The following is a 17,673-nucleotide window of genomic DNA, read 5'->3' as shown; positions in this document are numbered from 1 at the left end:
CATGAATCCATTTTGCTAAGTTTGTATACCACTAATATCTCAACAGGTGGACGCATACCAACCACACAGTTATAAATTTCTCAATATTAGGTGATTTTCCCAGGAGATTGGAATTTTAACAGAAATATAAGGTGAATCTCCTGTACGGAGATCTTTTGAATACATAAATTGATCATATATGTCGTTGTTAGTCGGACTGTACGCCAATTGAGGGTCAGCTCCTTGTAAGATTGTCTTTTACCACTCACTCACCTGATTGGCCTATCGTAATCTAGCATAGAGATTGAAATGTATCGATCGCATTTTCAACAAATTTCTCCAAGATCTTTTACTTCATTAGAATACATTCTGCTGCTAAAGACCATATTAGCACACTCTGCTCATCTTAATTTTTTAGTGGTCGGTAATAGATCGTATAGTTAAAATCGACGAACAATATTCAGTCTCTTTATTTGACAAAAACGTGATTTGTCCATTTTTATTTTCTCTCTTATGCAGAAAGCTCACACAAAATTAATACATAAAAAATCTCCAACCTCCTTCCATTCCTTAAAAACTACAAAAATATGTTCGTTCGGGAATCAGCACAACAGTCACAATCTAAATAGCATTAATGGCAGAACTTTGTTTTTCTTTTGTGATATTCTTGTAGTTGTTAATCAGTTAATTTAGCCGCGTGCTTTCTGCAAAAATATTAGAAAAAATTCAAATTCAGTTTCCCCAACCAGTAACATCATCATTCTTCTTCATTAACTTACCACAATCGGCGGTAACAATCTGGATTCCACTTGATGACATTTTTCGTACGCAAACAATCCGTATCGTAGTTCACATTCACAGTTCAATGTGTATTCCGTTCTAGCCAAATCATCGGCAATAGCAGCGGTCATGTGCTGAATGAATGCCTTCTTGTCTTTCGTTTCGTTGAAATTGGTTAGTGTGAACGAATAACCGTTGTTGGCCTGGACTAGATCAACACCCAAATCGGCATCATAAGTTAATTTCTCTCGCAATTCGGCTGTCTTGCCTTTCTTTCCGAATAGGATCACAGAATCGGGATTAAAGCCTGCAATAGATTGGTTTTAGTATGCTGTGTTGGATCATTTATCACCAATTTTACCACTCACCGATAACTTTGTTGTTCTTTTCGTTGTTTATTTTAAGACTTTCCAGTGGTCCCACCATATGAACGGCAATGCCATGAACCTTCGCCAATGTGTTCATCAATGTACCGCCAGCTTGTTTCAACTAAAATCAGTTCTCAGTTAGAAATAGCTCCTTCACAACAAATGAACAATTAAGAATATTTACCGGGTTCTTAGAGTGTACCAGATTGTCCGATCTGAATGCAATAATTGCTTTAGCGGCATTGCTTCGGAATGGATATTTGAATGCTTCTTGGAATGCTCTACCGTCAGCAGCAATACCCAGATCCTCTTGCAATTGACGATTGTAATTGAATGCGTCCTCCAACGCCTTATCCAACTTTTCGTTGCCTGTTTTAACTGGTGGTACATCCTTCGGCATATCAGTGTCATCTGGCATGGTCAATTTTCCGGTAAAGTCAAGTTTTCCGTTCGTTGTGAAATGATGTGGGTACTTCAAGTCTTTGCGATAGCCGACAATGGCGATATTTACATTTCCTTCTTGGAAGTCACGCATTTTCAACTGATTTCGAAGGATATTCACGGATGGTTGAACCAAGTCGGTGAGGGTCTGCGCACCTAATCCGAGATCAACTACAAACAATACATCAGCCTTTTTTTGCGGTGCAGTTTCAGTGTACGTATCTCCAACAGCCCGCTTTGCAGGACAAGTAACGCATGTGTCCGGTGCACTGGTGAAAATGTTTTCCATGCGACATGCTGATGCATAGGCTAGTGCCATATTACAAGCAGCATCTTTCTTGTCCGTTGAATGATGGACGGCATGCTCACAGGCCTCTGCGTATGGTCGACGATCAACGAACAGATAGCAATATTTCATCGATGAATCATAACCGAATACTGATGAACATTCGTCGCTTTTCTCGTTTTTATGTTCGTCAAATGGAACATCGGCACAAGTGGCTGTCGTTTTGTAAGCATTTCCGAATTGAGCGAAATCGGCAGCGATGTGATTGTTCGGTAGCGTAAAATCGTCATATGGTTCACTGTTGCCATTACCTAACATACCGCGAAGTTTTCCGTGATAGTATCCATTGACGGATATGTAGCAGACACGCATATCCAGTCCACATTGAACAAATACACCGTACATTGACAAAAATGAGACAGTGTAGTATCGTCGCCATGCATGAATGTTAGCCTTGTGCACTGGCATTTCGGTTGCCTTGTCGTTTAGTTTAACAATACCGCCTGGGCTGACCTCTACAGAGTCCTCTTTGTCCACTAGAGTAATACTCTTCAATTTACCAGCGTCGAGATTGACTACCACACTGAAGTTGTTGTTTACGAAATCTTGAGCCAAAATGTACTGGCATGTTCCCGGGAACGTCATGTGGCGACCATCAAACGTGAAGATGTGTTGTCCGTCGACAATTGTACCGTGCTTATCGAATGGCGGTAAGAAGTTCTTCGGATTCCAGGCGTATGGACGGTATGTCAGTAGAATGTCGCGCAGAGATTGAGTTTTTTCGTTGCGGAAGAAATTCCATGGACTAAATCTGAAGTTGGACACAGATGGTACTCGTTTCAGAGCATCGAAAGAGAATGGTATCGGGAACCAGTAGTTGTTCTTTGTGACATCAGTATCGCCGACTTGGGTACGTATCATTTCGATAACGGCACGAACGGCTTTCATTAGGCTGACATAGATCTTCTTCAGTTCTTCGATGTCGTTCACTCGTTTATTGGACAATTTCTGTAGGCGAGAATCAAAGTCAATTTGTGTCGACATATAAACGCAAAACCATGACAAACTTACACTATCGATGTATTGCTCAACATTCTTCACGAATTCATCGAATTGGTCAACTGGAATGATTTCTTGCAAGAACGTTGAAATTCCTCTAACAATTTGCGAAAGTTGATCTGGTGCTATGTATTCGCCTAGTGTCTGCAGAGGAAAATTTGCGATTCAAATCACCATTAACCATCAAAAATGCAATTAACTTTACCTCCTTAATTTTGGCTTTGATTTCATCCAAACCAGGCAGTGTCTTCAGATTGTCAACGATTAGCTGGTAAAAATCATTGGCCTCCTTGCGAATAGTGTCAAAGTATTTGTTGAAAATTGCGGCAATCTTTTTAAACTGTTCCGACACAACACTGCCGATCTTTGCAAAATCTTCCTCAAACGCCTTCATACTCTGAACCACCCGCTGAGCAAAGTCTCCGACGAGACGCACAGCTTCTTCGGCGAAAGCCATAATGATTCGTTCCACATTTGTGTAGGTTTCTTTCAATGCAGGTAGGATGTTGTCGTTGAATGCTTGGCGCACGTCCTTGTAAAATTCGGCAAGGGTCTCGTTGACCTTCTTGACGTATTCGATAAGCGTCTTCATGACTTCTTCAAGGGTCTTTCCGATTGACTCGTAGAACTGGTTGCTAAAATGTCGATGGAATATGTTAACATCCCTTGCGTCACACCGAACATATAATTGCAACTTACTAGAATTCGATGAACTTCTTAATGGTTTCGTCCGTCTTCAATTCATCTAGAACCTTTTGACCTTCCTTCTTGTATTCGGCAACGAATCGATCGAAATCTGGTACGGCTCCCTTTATCTTGGTGACTTGATCGTCCAACGTGGTGCGAGCATCATTCAATCGCTTTTCGATTTCTGCTTTGCTTTTCTCGGCGTCTTTCGAAATTTCGTTTTGAGCAATTTTCTACAAGAAATTGATTTTATTTGAAATGGAAGCGAAAATCGACTGAATCAGCCTTACCATGAACTCTTTGATCTGGGCGTCATCGACTTTGTATTCGGATTTCAAGAAATGGGTCTGATCCAAAGCAATTCTACCGCGGAACAGCTCCTTGCCTTGTCCGGTTACCAATAGACTCGCTTCCTTGCCTTGTGTTACCTCACCGGTTACGTCGATCAGACGATCTCTCTTGAAGGTACCTTTCACGGAATTGAATCCACTAATGGTTCCCTCAAGAATGAATGGCGCCGTATTCAAATATTTCATTGTTGCCTTCAATTTGCCATTGTGCGTATCCAAATCATATTGTCCATCAGCTTGAAGCAGTTTTTCGTTGAATGCGTTTGCCACAAGCTCGAAATTACGTTCGGTGCTTATGTAAAAGATGCTAGCCTGAAGGTTTGGTGTTGGCGATTGAATGGATCCGCCGATACTGACTTGACGGCGATCCAATGAAGCGGCGGCATGACCAGTAAATCCGTAGTTGAAACCTAGACCCTGACTCTTAACACTCAGTTCGGATGAAACATTGAATGCCTTCAATGGATCGGATTCGAGGTTGTCATATTTGCCGACGATAACGATTGCCTGATTTGCATTTTTGAAGATGTCAATGGTCATTTCACCGGAAGCATACATATCGTCACCTGTTATGGTTTAAGTTACATTTTAAAATGCCAATTGCTTGCATTAAAGATTCAACTACTTACCGCTCAATTCAGACTTTCCGAATACTTTCATTTCCTTAAGAGATGGGTGCGAGAATTTCAAAGCATAATTCGTTCTCACGCCATTATTTCCCATTTGATTGACATCAGCAGTTAGTCCGATAGTGGCCACATTGGCTGGTGAATTTCTCTTATCCAAGTACGACGATACCCTGACATCGTATTTTCCGTAAATGTCTTTCGGTATTCTCAATACAACTTCAACGACAACTTGACGAGTGGGCAACGATAGCATTACACTGCTGTCCTCTGGTTTCAAGTCCACCTTGAATTGATATTTGATGGCGTTTTTGTTCTTCAATTGCATATCGAACGTATGATGTCTGAGACGGAATCCGGACCCATCAGTGGTAGACGTTAATATGAAGTCGTGCGTATAGCCGAATGATCCTAGGTCGATATTGACAACCAAGTTATGCTTGAAATCGAGATCAGTCTGATCGATTGCTGAATTGATTTGGATGGAACTGCACTTGGAGTTATCCTGGCAAATTGAGTTTTGAATGTGGAAATTCTTGTTTGTCCATTTGAATTCGGCCACAACTTTCTTGTTGTCGATGTTTCCATTCATGACCACTTTGAAGCCGCTCTCTTTGTGTTGTTTTTCGTCGAAATTGGTACGAACGTACTTGAAATTACCAGTGCTTTGCTTCTCATAGAATTTGAAATCGCCTTGACCGCCAATTTCCAGTTTACCATTTTGATCTTGCACTGTAAAGTCAGCACTTCCGCTGATGACGTTCTTTCCCCCTTCGGTTGCTTTAAACTCAACACCTTTACCGCCTTTCTTCGAATTCATTTCAACATGTACTTTATTGATCTGCATTTTTGGCGAGTCTATGTCGACTATGAGATAGTAATTCTCCAAGCTTTGGAATGAGCCTTCAGCCGATGAAATGAGATTGAAGTCACCGAAATTTTCCATATTCAATTTGCCATTGTATTTCGAATCACCCAAATTGTGTGATTCAAAGAAGAATTTCACATCTGGATGATTGGGATAAGTGAGTACAATGTCAACTTTGGGATTGACGGTTGTGAACGAGGTGTGACTGACTAGAGCGTATTTTTTGTCATCTGCTTTCATTGTGGCTCGCATTGTGTTAGAGTTACCAGAGACTACCTGTAAATTAACAGACCAAATTGGTATTAGCGGGATGCGCTTTCATTTTGTACGTTTGAACACTTACTTGTTTGAATGAAAAATCCACATTCTTTGCATTATCGAATGGAGTCTTAAGTCCAACCTGTACGGCTACATCTTCACCATTAGATCCCACTTTAACATCAGTAGAAACGGAAACCGTTTTATCTTTTCCATAATGAACATTTAATGTTCCTTTACCATCACCATTGACATCGTCTTCAATGTTCAATGTGTAACTGCCATCAGCCGAAAACGGATCCATATCGGGAACGTTGAATTTCAAGTTACCCGATCCGGCTTTGTTGTTGCCTTTGAGAGTTGTGTCAGCGGAGAAAACTTTATTGTTCAATGCGCCACTAACTTTGAATTGTCCCTCGTACACATCCGTGGGGCTCTGTGGTGCTATGAATTTACCGTTCGATTGTAAACTTGCCGATTTAATTTGCGTATTCGGAACATTAATCACGGTCTTAATGTCGTATGTTGTGGGTTTCTTTCCGGTACCAACATAGTAATTGCCGTTTACGTTGAAGTTAAATTGACCGCCGTATTTCGCCGATGCCGAATAAACAGCATGTTCATGACAATACTCATCAACGCTTATCTTCAAGTCGATCACTTCCGGTAGCATACTGCCGCGCAAATTCAATTCTGCTGCTCCATTTTTAAATTCACCTTTCGGCACATTCTTGAAGTGTGTGCTCAGAACAACATCACGTCCATCGAAATCGATGAATGTAATTTTGTGCACCAGATTGAATAGTCTGGATCGAATGTTAGCATCAGAGAGAGTACCAGTTACGACCATCGAACGGGTCTTTTTGTTTGGAAGTATATCTTTCAACGAGACAAGTAAATTGCCAGTGCCGACATCCTGTTTTATTCTAACCTCGCGCTCTACGTTTCCAGACATTTCTCTTCCGTTGGGTAGTGTCAAGTGGAATTTTACATTTGCTTTTCCTTCGGCTGGTCGACCTTCGGTTGTGCCGTCAGTGTTGAAGATGTACTTGTCGCCTTGAACTTCGAGCGTGTTCCTGTTAACGGATTAGTTAAAATTATTCAAAACGATCTAGCGTAATCGCTGGCTTCGACCACTTACTTGCTATCGAAGCTTCCCTTCATCACTCTATTCTTTGTGTCGAATGTGATCTTCTTGTCGTTCTCTTTTTCGAAATTGTAGTAAAATTCAGTCTTCATGTCATAAATCGGAGCAGCAATGTTGAATGTTGAGCTGACCTTAAACTTGCGATCTACTTTTAGCAACGTCACCAGAACGTTTCCATCGCCTTTGCCGTTATTAGATTTGAATGTTCCCTTTCCATCAATGGTGTCCTTCACCTTCATGTTGAATACTCCGTTCATATTTTTGTCATCTGTTCGGTCAACGTTCACATCATAAGACGCCAATTCGGTTGATCCAACGAACAATTTAGCGTTGGAAGAGGCTTTTTTCGCTGTCAGCAAGATTACCAAGGTGCACCTATTTGCAGACGTAATTTCATTGAAAATATTCAAATCCAGGATCTCATATCGAATTCACTTACTTGTATGGCTCTTCCTTTTCGATTGGTACCAGTGTACCTTCCAGATTGATGTCTGCGTTTTTGGGACCAATTTCATTGCCGATGTGTCCATTCAGTTCAGCCTTAGTTCCAGCACTTGTTGTGAAACGATTGTTGATCTTAGATTTACCGCCTTCGATCTCACGTTTCATGAACAATTTCGCATTGTGAGTGTTCAACGAAACGGTGAAATTGACGTCATAGTCGCCCTGTGTTTTACCATTCAGTTTTGATGTTAACTTGCCTCCAAATGTGTGCTTTTGATAACCAATGCCAAGGTCGAATTTCACTAAATTCTTGTTGAAATCACCCTCGAATTCATAGTTCACTGGTACAGCTGGCGCTTTGAATTTCTGGTCGATCTTCAAAGACTTCAATTTCTCATTGTCGGTGAATTCATAGTCGTATCTATGGTATAATTCCACTCTCTTTGTCTGCGATTCTAGGTCCTGGCCATAAACAACCAAATATTTGTTGCTGAACTAAGAAAACAAACAAACGAATATTCGGTTATTGATTGAAAATCGAGAAAATTTCACGTTCTCTCACATAGTTATCTCCGTGATCAAAATTGAAGGCAATCTTTCCGTTGGCATAATCATGGAAATTGGTTGTCATTCCCAAATCGAAATTAACAAATCTCTTGCGAACTTCGAAATTACCAACGAATTTTCCATTGGCACTTCCCTTGCTGATTTTCAAATCATTACTAAGCTTATCGCCATCTACATCTACCCAACCGTCGACAGTCACTGGCTCGCCATCTCCAATAACTTCAATTTTGTTGAAGGTGTATCGCTTTGCAGTATCTGATCGTTTATCGACTACCACTTTACCGGTTACTTTGTATCCGAAAAATTTGTCTTGAGTTGATGACGGTGTGTTCCATAGAAGAATTGGTGTATACTCTTGATGGTTCGGATTGCCAGCTTTCGTAAATCCAACTTTTCCGGTATATTGTTCGCTTCCACGACCTGCATCTACGTAGAACACTAGCTCTTTGTCATTATTATTGAAGCCAGCCTCAACATACGCATTTTGTATTGTTGGAATTGGCGATGTCAAAGCAATTCGTGCGAAATATTTGGGTGAAGAGGCAACTTCCATCTGAAATTTGGATGAATTAGGCACATTCTTCACTTAATAGCTGAAAGAGTCGTTACCTTCAGGGTGGTTGCTCGAGGAGTTGTCGATCCAGGCGTATCGAATTTGAATTCGAGGGACCGATAGCCCGGCTTATCGTTATTCACACGAGCTTGGAATTTGTATAAAGAATCAACATTGACATACGCATTCACGTAGTTTGGTCCGTTGAGAGGGAATGCGGCCCCACCTACTTGTGGTGTGCTGATGCTGTAATCTGCACACACTACAACTCCAACATAGTCGACCAGTTGATCGAAACATCCACTGAAGGCATTCCTATTTGCAAAATGGTTTTTGATTATTTGAACAAATGAGTTGTTTAGAAGAAAATCTTACGATTTGGATGTGAATTTCAACGGAGTGTCGATACTGTCCTTGCCACGTTCTTGTAAAACGAACACGATTTTGTGGTCGAATTTGAAAAGTTCTTGTTTCGTCAAGGGGAAGCGAACATCAAAGTCAACTCCCTTTCCTCCATCAACCATTTTGAAGTCAATCTCTAAACCAGTTGATGAATGGACCGTTCCAGTTAATTGAAGACCAGACAGAACACTAAAGCCATCCACACTAATTGTGCCTTTAATTTCGAAATTGTAGCTATGGACCGTAATAGAATTAATTCGTCTCGTTCAAAACTCTTAAAAAATTCAAATGTTACCTCGGAACCAGTTTCAAGTTGAATTTCGCGTCCTTTGGATTATCTTTCATGTTTTTGAAATCGAATTTTCCACCAGTTTCCATTCGTACAACACCAGTTCCCAATGTCGACAATTTCAATGGCATACCAACACCGGTCGGGTACACTAGCTCCGCATCCAAGAACAAGGAATGACTTTCGTAGGTGTAATCAAAATCTTTAGCCTTATTAAGCGCTCCAGTAATTCTCTTTTGAACATCCTTAAGGAATTCTCTCGGGTCCATGCTCAAATTATCTCCCAAACTCAAGAAATACATTTCGCTTCCGAAAAGCTTAAACGATATATCTAAGTCAATATCGTTGTTCACTTCGTTGCCCATGTTGACAGTCTTCGCAAATTGTTTGATATCGTTACGCACGGATCTCTTCTGCATGTGTTTAACATCGCTGAAGAAAGCATCGTAAATCTCTTGCAAATTAGCCGTATTGAAGAAACCCTTTGGACCAAGTCGACTCTCCATCAACAGGTCTAAGTTTTCTTGACGGCCCGCCACCTCGAAGATATTGAAGCTGTTTCCGAAAATTTCTCCAGTCAAATTGAAACGAGCCGATCGCGGAAGGAAGCTCTTTTGCGAATAAATAACGTTTGAGTCCGCACCTGCCCCAAGTCCCAACGATCCAAGTGAATAGGAAATTTCACGATTGAAAGAATAACGACGTAGGTCAACAGGGAATTTCTGTGTGGTACGAACATTGGCGAAATGTTGTCGAGCAGCTTCGCGAGATGGATCGGTCGATGATCGAATACTAGCCAAATGCGATGTAATGTAAGATCCAACTTGGTAAACGGTTTCTGTGTCCAACAGTCTCTTGACTTCGTTAGCAACAGTTCCGGACGGACAAGCAACATATGCCAAGTAAGCTTCAATTCTTAATTCAGCATCTTCTTCACGGTTGTTCATCAAAGCCAGGGCAGTTTTTTGAACATTTGAATCACATGCAGCAGCCGTAAATGTTTGCAGGGCTGCAACACGAATACGTGATGATTTCTTGTCATTTGTACATTGCACCAATTGATTGATGATTGGCGGTGAAAGATGGTTTGTATTGCGGATTCCTTTTAGAACTGCAATAATCGTGGTTTCCTCTTCGCGTGTATTGGCTTTGCATTGGTTTAGTTTGCGGATGAATTTATCGAAAATATTTTTCGTTTCAGTGGCTTTGCATCCATACTTTCTGCAATATTTGTTGAGTAGACTGCCGAGGCTCAAATAGACTTCTTTCGGGTATGGAGTCTTCGCATCAATAAGTTTCTAATAAATCGAAGTAAAATGAAAGTTTAATGTGAGGAAACTAAGAAAGTTCGCTGCATTAACTTACCGCTATTGAGGGAAGACTGTCTTTGTTCACATTCTTCACCAAATTGAAAGACATGTACGCAATCCGCTTCTCTTTGTCAGTCAGTTCATTCATCAGGGCAACAGTGGCATCCATGGAGTCGCTAGTGCCAGTACGGAAAAGTGCATCCAAGTATACTTTTCGTGTTAAATCTTTGTTGCTGTCCACAGTACCGGCTTTAACTTTGCTGAACAATTGAGCGAGTTCATCCTTTTTAGCATATTGCATGAAGCGAATCAATTCACTGAATTTAGCCGCAGAATTGTCGCCGACATAATTTTTATATGTTTCCAAGGTGGCTTTCAAAGACTTTTCGATGGTAGCTCCAAATTTAGGAATAACTTGAGGCTTTGGATTTTCAAACAACAATGTTCTTGGTACACCTGCTGCAGTTTTGGGTGCTGCGCCCTCAGTTTGTTTCGTTTTTTTGACCGTTGTTGTTACTTTCACCCTGGCACCTGCCTCACCGCTTGAAAATGGAACATAGTGATAATCTTCGGTCAATTGAACATTTTCCAAAATTCCACTCTTATATCTTTGTTCGCTGATGTAGTCGCCGTTCAACAAAGGAGTTGATTTTACTCCAGCATTGTCATCAATCACGCCAGTTATCAATCCATTGGATAGTGTTTCTCGATGTCCGCAAAGGTTCAAATTTTTCGTTTTGATAACCGTTAATGTATCGCCCGACTGTGACTTGGAGAAAGACGTTGGACACGTTCCGAACACATCGGTTTCGTATGACTTAGAATCAGCCGATTGAAGCATAGATATCAACGCACGTTTCACATTCAATCCAAACTCGGTATCATCGCTTTGCGCACAAATTTCTGGCGTGAGTTCATCATTGGCAAAAGTGAAACGAACAATTTTCTGGCCCTGTAAGTCAGCACCGGTTCGAATGGCAGTTCTATCTGGTCCTTTGACTTGCAAATTCAAAATTTTCATAGCGTAGTTGCAGTCAGTTTCTGCGTAAACTTCGAATGAACCAGCTACCGACATGGTCTTTTCCTGGTTATCTGGTTTTCCGGAGAGGTAAATTTTGATGTCACTTTTGAGGTCATAGGTGTATACGCTGCCCGCTTTGAAGACCAATTTTCCAGGTTTGTTTCCGCCAGCAGGACATCCTTCGTTGCATACATCTGTGAAGGTAAAATTAATTTAGTTCAATGAATTTCTGTAGAGTGAACGATAGGGCCATTTTTTGAGAGGTCTAAGTCTCACAGTTTTTCGAAACGAATATAAAACAAAATCAGGAATGCCGTAAGACCACTGGGTCTCATATAACATTTGTTTGAAAACTATTTGAAACTTAAAATTTACAAATCAAATCGACTATAAGAAAAACATTCCTTGCATCATCACCACATTGGGCTATAGCTTTACATAAACCTGAAACAATAAAATTTTTGTTCCAACAACAAATCATGTAATAACCATATCTTTGCTGGTGTGTTAATATGTTTTACCAAAAAAACAAACATCTTGAAGAAACACACAGTTAAAAATACTCGTAAATATTTTGGAAAATTCCACCATGCCGTCAGTCATTGGCACCCTTAAATTCATTCTCTGCATGTGGTGAAAGTGATTCAACACATTTGTTTTCTATTTTCATTTCTTTTCTACTCTAATTATCGTAAATTGTATGTATAGTGCACTAACTCACCGAATGCAGTCGATTATATAATTTATTGTTAGTCAACACAAAAAATTAGATAGAATCATCAATTTGTTGTATAAAATTGAAAAATATAGTACCGCAGTGATAACATACTGCAGCTAAGCCGACAAATCCGGTTGTCTCAATTAAATATCATATGAATCCGTGAGTCATTATAAATTAATCAGATCAATCAGACATTCAATTCTAATTAAATTAATGTGAATTGCGCCTGTCTATTAACAATTTGTTTGTTTATTTTCGTTATTTTTCCTTCTTCGAGTAATGTTTGATGTTTTGATATTATTGATAATTATGTTGTTCGACTGACGAAAATAGTAACAATTTCCGTAGAAGTGCGATTATTATCCAAGATAAATTTGGAAGAAGAAAAAATATTTACTAAAATTTGGTGAAGCATTCAATTATATTTTGATATTGTGGGATCACAGTTGGTAAATTTGCTTTGTGGTTATCAGTCAGTAAAATATGAGACACAATTTATTATTTATTTTGGTGGACCTTTTGAATAATAATCGCCAGCCACGTATGGACATTGAATCTAGTTTGATGATGATAAAGTGAATATTTTAATTTATGGAAATTTTAATAGGATCACACGGGATCAGAAAGTCTTTTGTCGCTATTTGTACAGATCCACAATCATTAAACCTCTTCACATTTTATTTTTCGTTATTTGTATGAGCTCATAAAAAAGCTGGGTTTTTAAAGATACTTCAGACAAAATATTCGAATTACCAAATTAAACTGGTTATCATCTTAAAATTATTTGCCTCGTGTGCCACAACGTATATCGGATTAGGCAAAAAAAAATTGAATTTCCCCATCTCAGATTTATTTACCCGAAAAGAATAATAATTAGCTTCTACCTGTCCCATATCTCATCAAACAATCCAAATATAAAATTTGGTCATTTTAATCGGAAGGAGTTTACCACTAACGATAATCTCTAGGTGTTTAACATGATGAACAAACTCGTGAACAAACAGTGAGAGAAAAGTAAAATTCTACATTTTTTCTAATGTGGGAGTTGTAATGTTTTGACGAAAATTTCGTTGAATAAATGACAATCTAGATTTTTAATTTCTAAATTTCTGTAAGGTATGCCAGAATGATAACTAAAATAAAAAATCTAGACTTTCATTTGTTAAACAAATTTTGTGTGGAATCATTCACAAACCACAACAACTCCAAAAACAGGTCGAATTTCACCCCTCTCTCCCTTTATTAGAGATTTGAATTTATTAAAATATCGAAGACAATTATGAGAATGTCACCTGTATTCTTGACCTCTGTCTGGTTCTTGAAAGAATTTTAAGACGCATGTGATTTTTTTATAATGTTTTGATAAAGTTATCTCGAGATTTACATCTTTAACTTATAATTTCATTTCGCAATTTCTATTTCTACTCAGAAATTTTGACAATTTTTTTGTCCACAAAAAAGTAGTCTGACTGGTTGGTCGTGTGTTTTAAATTTGTCATTTTATTGCTAACAATATTTACTTTAAAATTCAGATGCAGAACTTTTATAGCCTTATGTGTTGAGATGTGTTCAGTGTTTATTTGTGTAAAGTTAAATGCGAAGCGAAAAGCTCACTCAACATTTCATACGAATAAACAGCAAAGTCATGTTCATATCGTTCTGTTGCTGTTGCGGCTAACTCTAAAAATTTGATATTCATTTCATGTCGGACGGGTACAATTTTGATTTCTATCTAAAAATTTCTTTTAATGTATCTGTTATCGTAATTGAACATTAAATGAATGTTAAAAGTAATTCTAGAATCATAAAAAAAAGTTATTATGATTTTTGTTTGTCAAGTGTTGATCTTGTTGCTTTATAACCATAATGGGAATAAATTAACCGGATATACTGTGTTATTGTCTTCAATTGAATTTGCTTCATTTGAAGAGTTGTAATACATAGGAGACCATCATGTTATACATTAACATTGTGATATGCCTTTGCTTTGATACACTTTGGAACAAAAATTTATTTTTCTTCATATCGCAATTTGTGATTGGAATGTTCTTGAAGTGATAAGTAACTAAAGAAAATATTAATTGAAAAACGAAATTCGGTCGTTGGTATTCAGACCTTCACTTTTCTAATTATCGCCGGAATTTTTGTGATACACAATTTTTGAAGTTTCAATAAATCATCAAATAGGTTCACTTTCTCTTCAAGGTAAAATCACAAAGATTAATTATAAAGTTGAAAATAAAATTTTGAATAGCCTTCCACAGTTAGCTTAACATAAATCACCACTGAATCAAATGAAACTTATTTTTCGAAAATATATTTTCGGAGCTAATCAAGTGGAGTGTAGAGTTCACTTCATTTCATTTCATTTATTAAAAAAATATTAAACAAATGAACGTCGTAGCTGTAACAATTCAAAGGTCCTACACAAATCACTTAGGGGTGTATCTTGGAAATAACTTTTCCATCAAATAATCCATTCGCTCTAGGTTCACCTAATATATTCACTATTGTCCTTTCCAATTGAATTTATTCACTAAATAGTACAGAAAATAAAACGGAAACTCACCACCAGCTTCAATCCGATATAGAAAAGCAAATAGCACAATCACCAAAACATATATTTTTCCGTTCAAATACTTGAACGATCGAGGAGACGTTGTCATCCCCATTTTTTCCCAAACGAATTATCCCTATATTGAAGAAATTTAGATTTAGATAATTTTTCTTGTTTCAAAAAACACAAATTAATTCGACAAAAAAATTCAATTTAATTTAAAATGAAAAATTATTCACCACTTTTCTTTATAAAGCAAACACTTAGGAGAATTTAAAAATAATTCACTCTTCCGACAGATTACTCCAACGGTTCTGATGGAACTGTTAAGAATAAATTATTCTTAACGTAACAAGAGCTCAAATTGGAATGTGCATGCAGAGATCCTGCAAGTAATACTTATGCCTACAGGAGAGCAGCGATTAATATATATTTTATTTTCGTTGTGAACCTTAAGTAGGTTCTGTATATTATATGTATGTGTCGTTGGCTCAAGTAAAACCGTAAGAGTAAATAAATGAAATCTATGTAGGTACATAAAGTATATGGATGTTAGTATTTTCAATTTAAAAAAAATAATGAAATGGATGTGTTGCTCTGTCATTGTTGTATATAGGTACACTACAATATTATTTTATGTGGTCGATAGAATCTTGTTTCAGCTTTTCTTTGGGAGATTTAAGTGTGTTCTTATGTACATTTTTCTGTGATTACGATGTGTAATTTAAAATTTGTTGCGCTGCTTCAAATTGATAACAAACGATAATAATTTGGTAGTCATAGAATTGCATGGAAAGTTATGCAGTACATACGTGGTTTTAAGTTTTTTTTAGATTACTTTCTTTTAAACACATCCTGGAACTTATTTGAGTAAAGTTTTCTTTTCAAGCTTATAGCTACCAACATTGTTGAGTGAATCGTAAGGATTATGAAGGGGATTTCTTTCAAAATATTTATGTTTGTTAAGTGTAACTGATCCTCACAGCGTATTCGACGACATTTTCATCTGTTTTCGGTTTCCAACCGTGTCAGTGGTTTTCTATCGAGGCTTTCCAATTTTTTCAAAAATGAAAATTTCATTCAAAAATTGTGAAAGAAGTTTCTAGGGTAGTTTCGTTAGAAAGCTGACTATTTTCACACTTTTAACAGAACCGACAAAAATTAGGAAATGTTGCACTATTCTAATAAAAAGTCGGATCTGGTAACGATGATCTTCAGAGCTCAGTTGAAATACTTCTCCTTCATTTTAATGATTTATAGGTATGCTTTACGTAGGTTTCCATAAATTTGTAACATTTTTAAATCTTCTGCATCCTTTAAAAAATGCCTAGGCTGTTGTTGAGGGTAAATTAATTAATTTAATTTTAAATTTGATTTTTTTTTTCGTTCAAAGCTGCAGATGTCAGTTAAATACATTTTACTGTAACCTTTCAAAACCAAGTGAAAAACAACAATTTAAAAAAAAGTGATAAGTTAAATGAACTGCTATGCGAAATACCAATAAAATTTGTAGATATTGACTGCCGTTTAGCATATGTTTCAAAGGTTATCTACGAGACTCGGCAAAAAAATCAATCGCTACAGTTAAATGTGGAAGAGAAATTGGTAGTGCAGTGTCAGCTTAACATGATAATAAGACTAACATCATCAAATGTTATTTTTTTGAGTAGACATTTTAAAAAGTAAGTCGATATTCCGCAGTAGAAACGATGTTGCGTATCAGTTTTCATTTGACTTAAACAGACAGATGATGTACAGATGCGTAACGTAATGTGAGGGAATATCTTTTATGTAAATGTGGAAAGGGACTCGATAGCAATACCTTTGGGAATGTGTAGTATTTATCATAATTCTTTCACTATCTTTGTCATGTGGCAACGTATATTGAAAGAATATTGAAAACTTCATTGAAATTTTTGATTCTCATAATCCTTAGTATCTAGCAGCTCCTCGGTTCCTTTATTTCAACTCAACTGATAATGTTGTTAGCTTAAACCTTGGCTTAAATTCTGACCCAATAGTTATTTACGTATCGATTGAGTAAAGTAGGCCGAAAGAGTTACGTATTAAGTATTGTATGCTTGCTAAGAGGATCGAAAGTAAAGAAATGTCAATTCAAGGGGCGAAAGCAGAAGCTTTCGCCCCGCGAATTGACAGCTTTACTTTCGGTCCTCTTAGCAAGCATACAAATGTTATGACAATCGTGAGCACAAATTTAAGTGTTCAGAACGTTTCCTCTACTAACTGTTAGAGACATGACATTTTATTCCTCATTAACGAATGTACAAAAGTGATAAAGAAACCATTCAGCATGAATTTAATACTGCTATTTGAGTCAGATTCATCTCTTCACTGTCTTATCTACATTATTATTATGTGATAAAGGCATGACCTTATACTTGGGATGGACGATAAAAAAATTTATTTCCAGCAGTTCGATTAAGAACGTCTCTGCCTATTTAATTTAAGATTGCTTGTGGTTTCTATCTACATGCAAAATACATTTTAAACAAGGTCAGCACCCCGATTTTTTTTTCATGTCGGATTCTATGGCAAATTTAGCAGATATTTTGTCGTCTCGAAAATGTGCGTTTGTGTCAGTGAATATAAGCCGGCTAGCTCTATTACACAATTTATTTGGACTTTGTTGCCAACTTAGTCTGGAACGTTAAATAATCGTTTTATCATCTGTTTACATTGTTGTTCTTCCTTGAAAATCAATTCGCAGAATTAGTCATGTTTGCGGTCATTAGTCACAAAACAACAAGTTTCTAGCTATGCTTGATTTGCGTGTTATTGAAATAAACAATTTCGAACGAGGATGTAGCGGTGTACATATTGCAATAATTTTAAGAGTTGATCGAGAAGCTCACTGACTTATTTCAGGATGTATTTTTTGCTTAGTAACGCATATTCTGTGCAGTTTTTAGCTGTTTTACCCGGACACGATGACTTTACGT

The 17,673-nt window shown here is 37.6% G+C and overlaps 1 protein-coding gene across 1 annotated transcript; it reads right to left on the bottom strand.

Moving 5' to 3' along the window:
- Positions 1-433: 433 nt before the first annotated feature.
- On the bottom strand, positions 434-15,128 carry LOC119078641 (apolipophorins). The gene is made up of 19 exons (XM_037186239.1): positions 14,953-15,128; positions 14,726-14,849; positions 10,470-11,629; positions 9,111-10,402; positions 8,789-9,049; positions 8,470-8,728; positions 7,856-8,413; positions 7,289-7,788; positions 6,844-7,224; positions 5,788-6,778; positions 4,580-5,720; positions 3,891-4,516; positions 3,613-3,833; positions 3,119-3,548; positions 2,926-3,057; positions 1,312-2,862; positions 1,128-1,248; positions 759-1,066; positions 434-683 (listed from the first exon to the last, which is right to left on the bottom strand). Exons 2-19 carry the CDS (start codon positions 14,826-14,828, stop codon positions 669-671), a joined length of 10,050 nt encoding a protein of 3,349 aa, XP_037042134.1. The 5' UTR covers positions 14,829-14,849; positions 14,953-15,128; the 3' UTR covers positions 434-668.
- Positions 15,129-17,673: the final 2,545 nt, after the last annotated feature.

Source organism: Bradysia coprophila, chromosome III (assembly GCF_014529535.1).
Source record: "Bradysia coprophila strain Holo2 chromosome III, BU_Bcop_v1, whole genome shotgun sequence".
Classification (NCBI taxonomy): Eukaryota; Metazoa; Arthropoda; class Insecta; order Diptera; family Sciaridae; genus Bradysia; species Bradysia coprophila.
The sequence above is the reverse complement of the archived record's forward strand: the minus strand, read 5'-3'. Positions and strand labels throughout refer to the sequence as shown.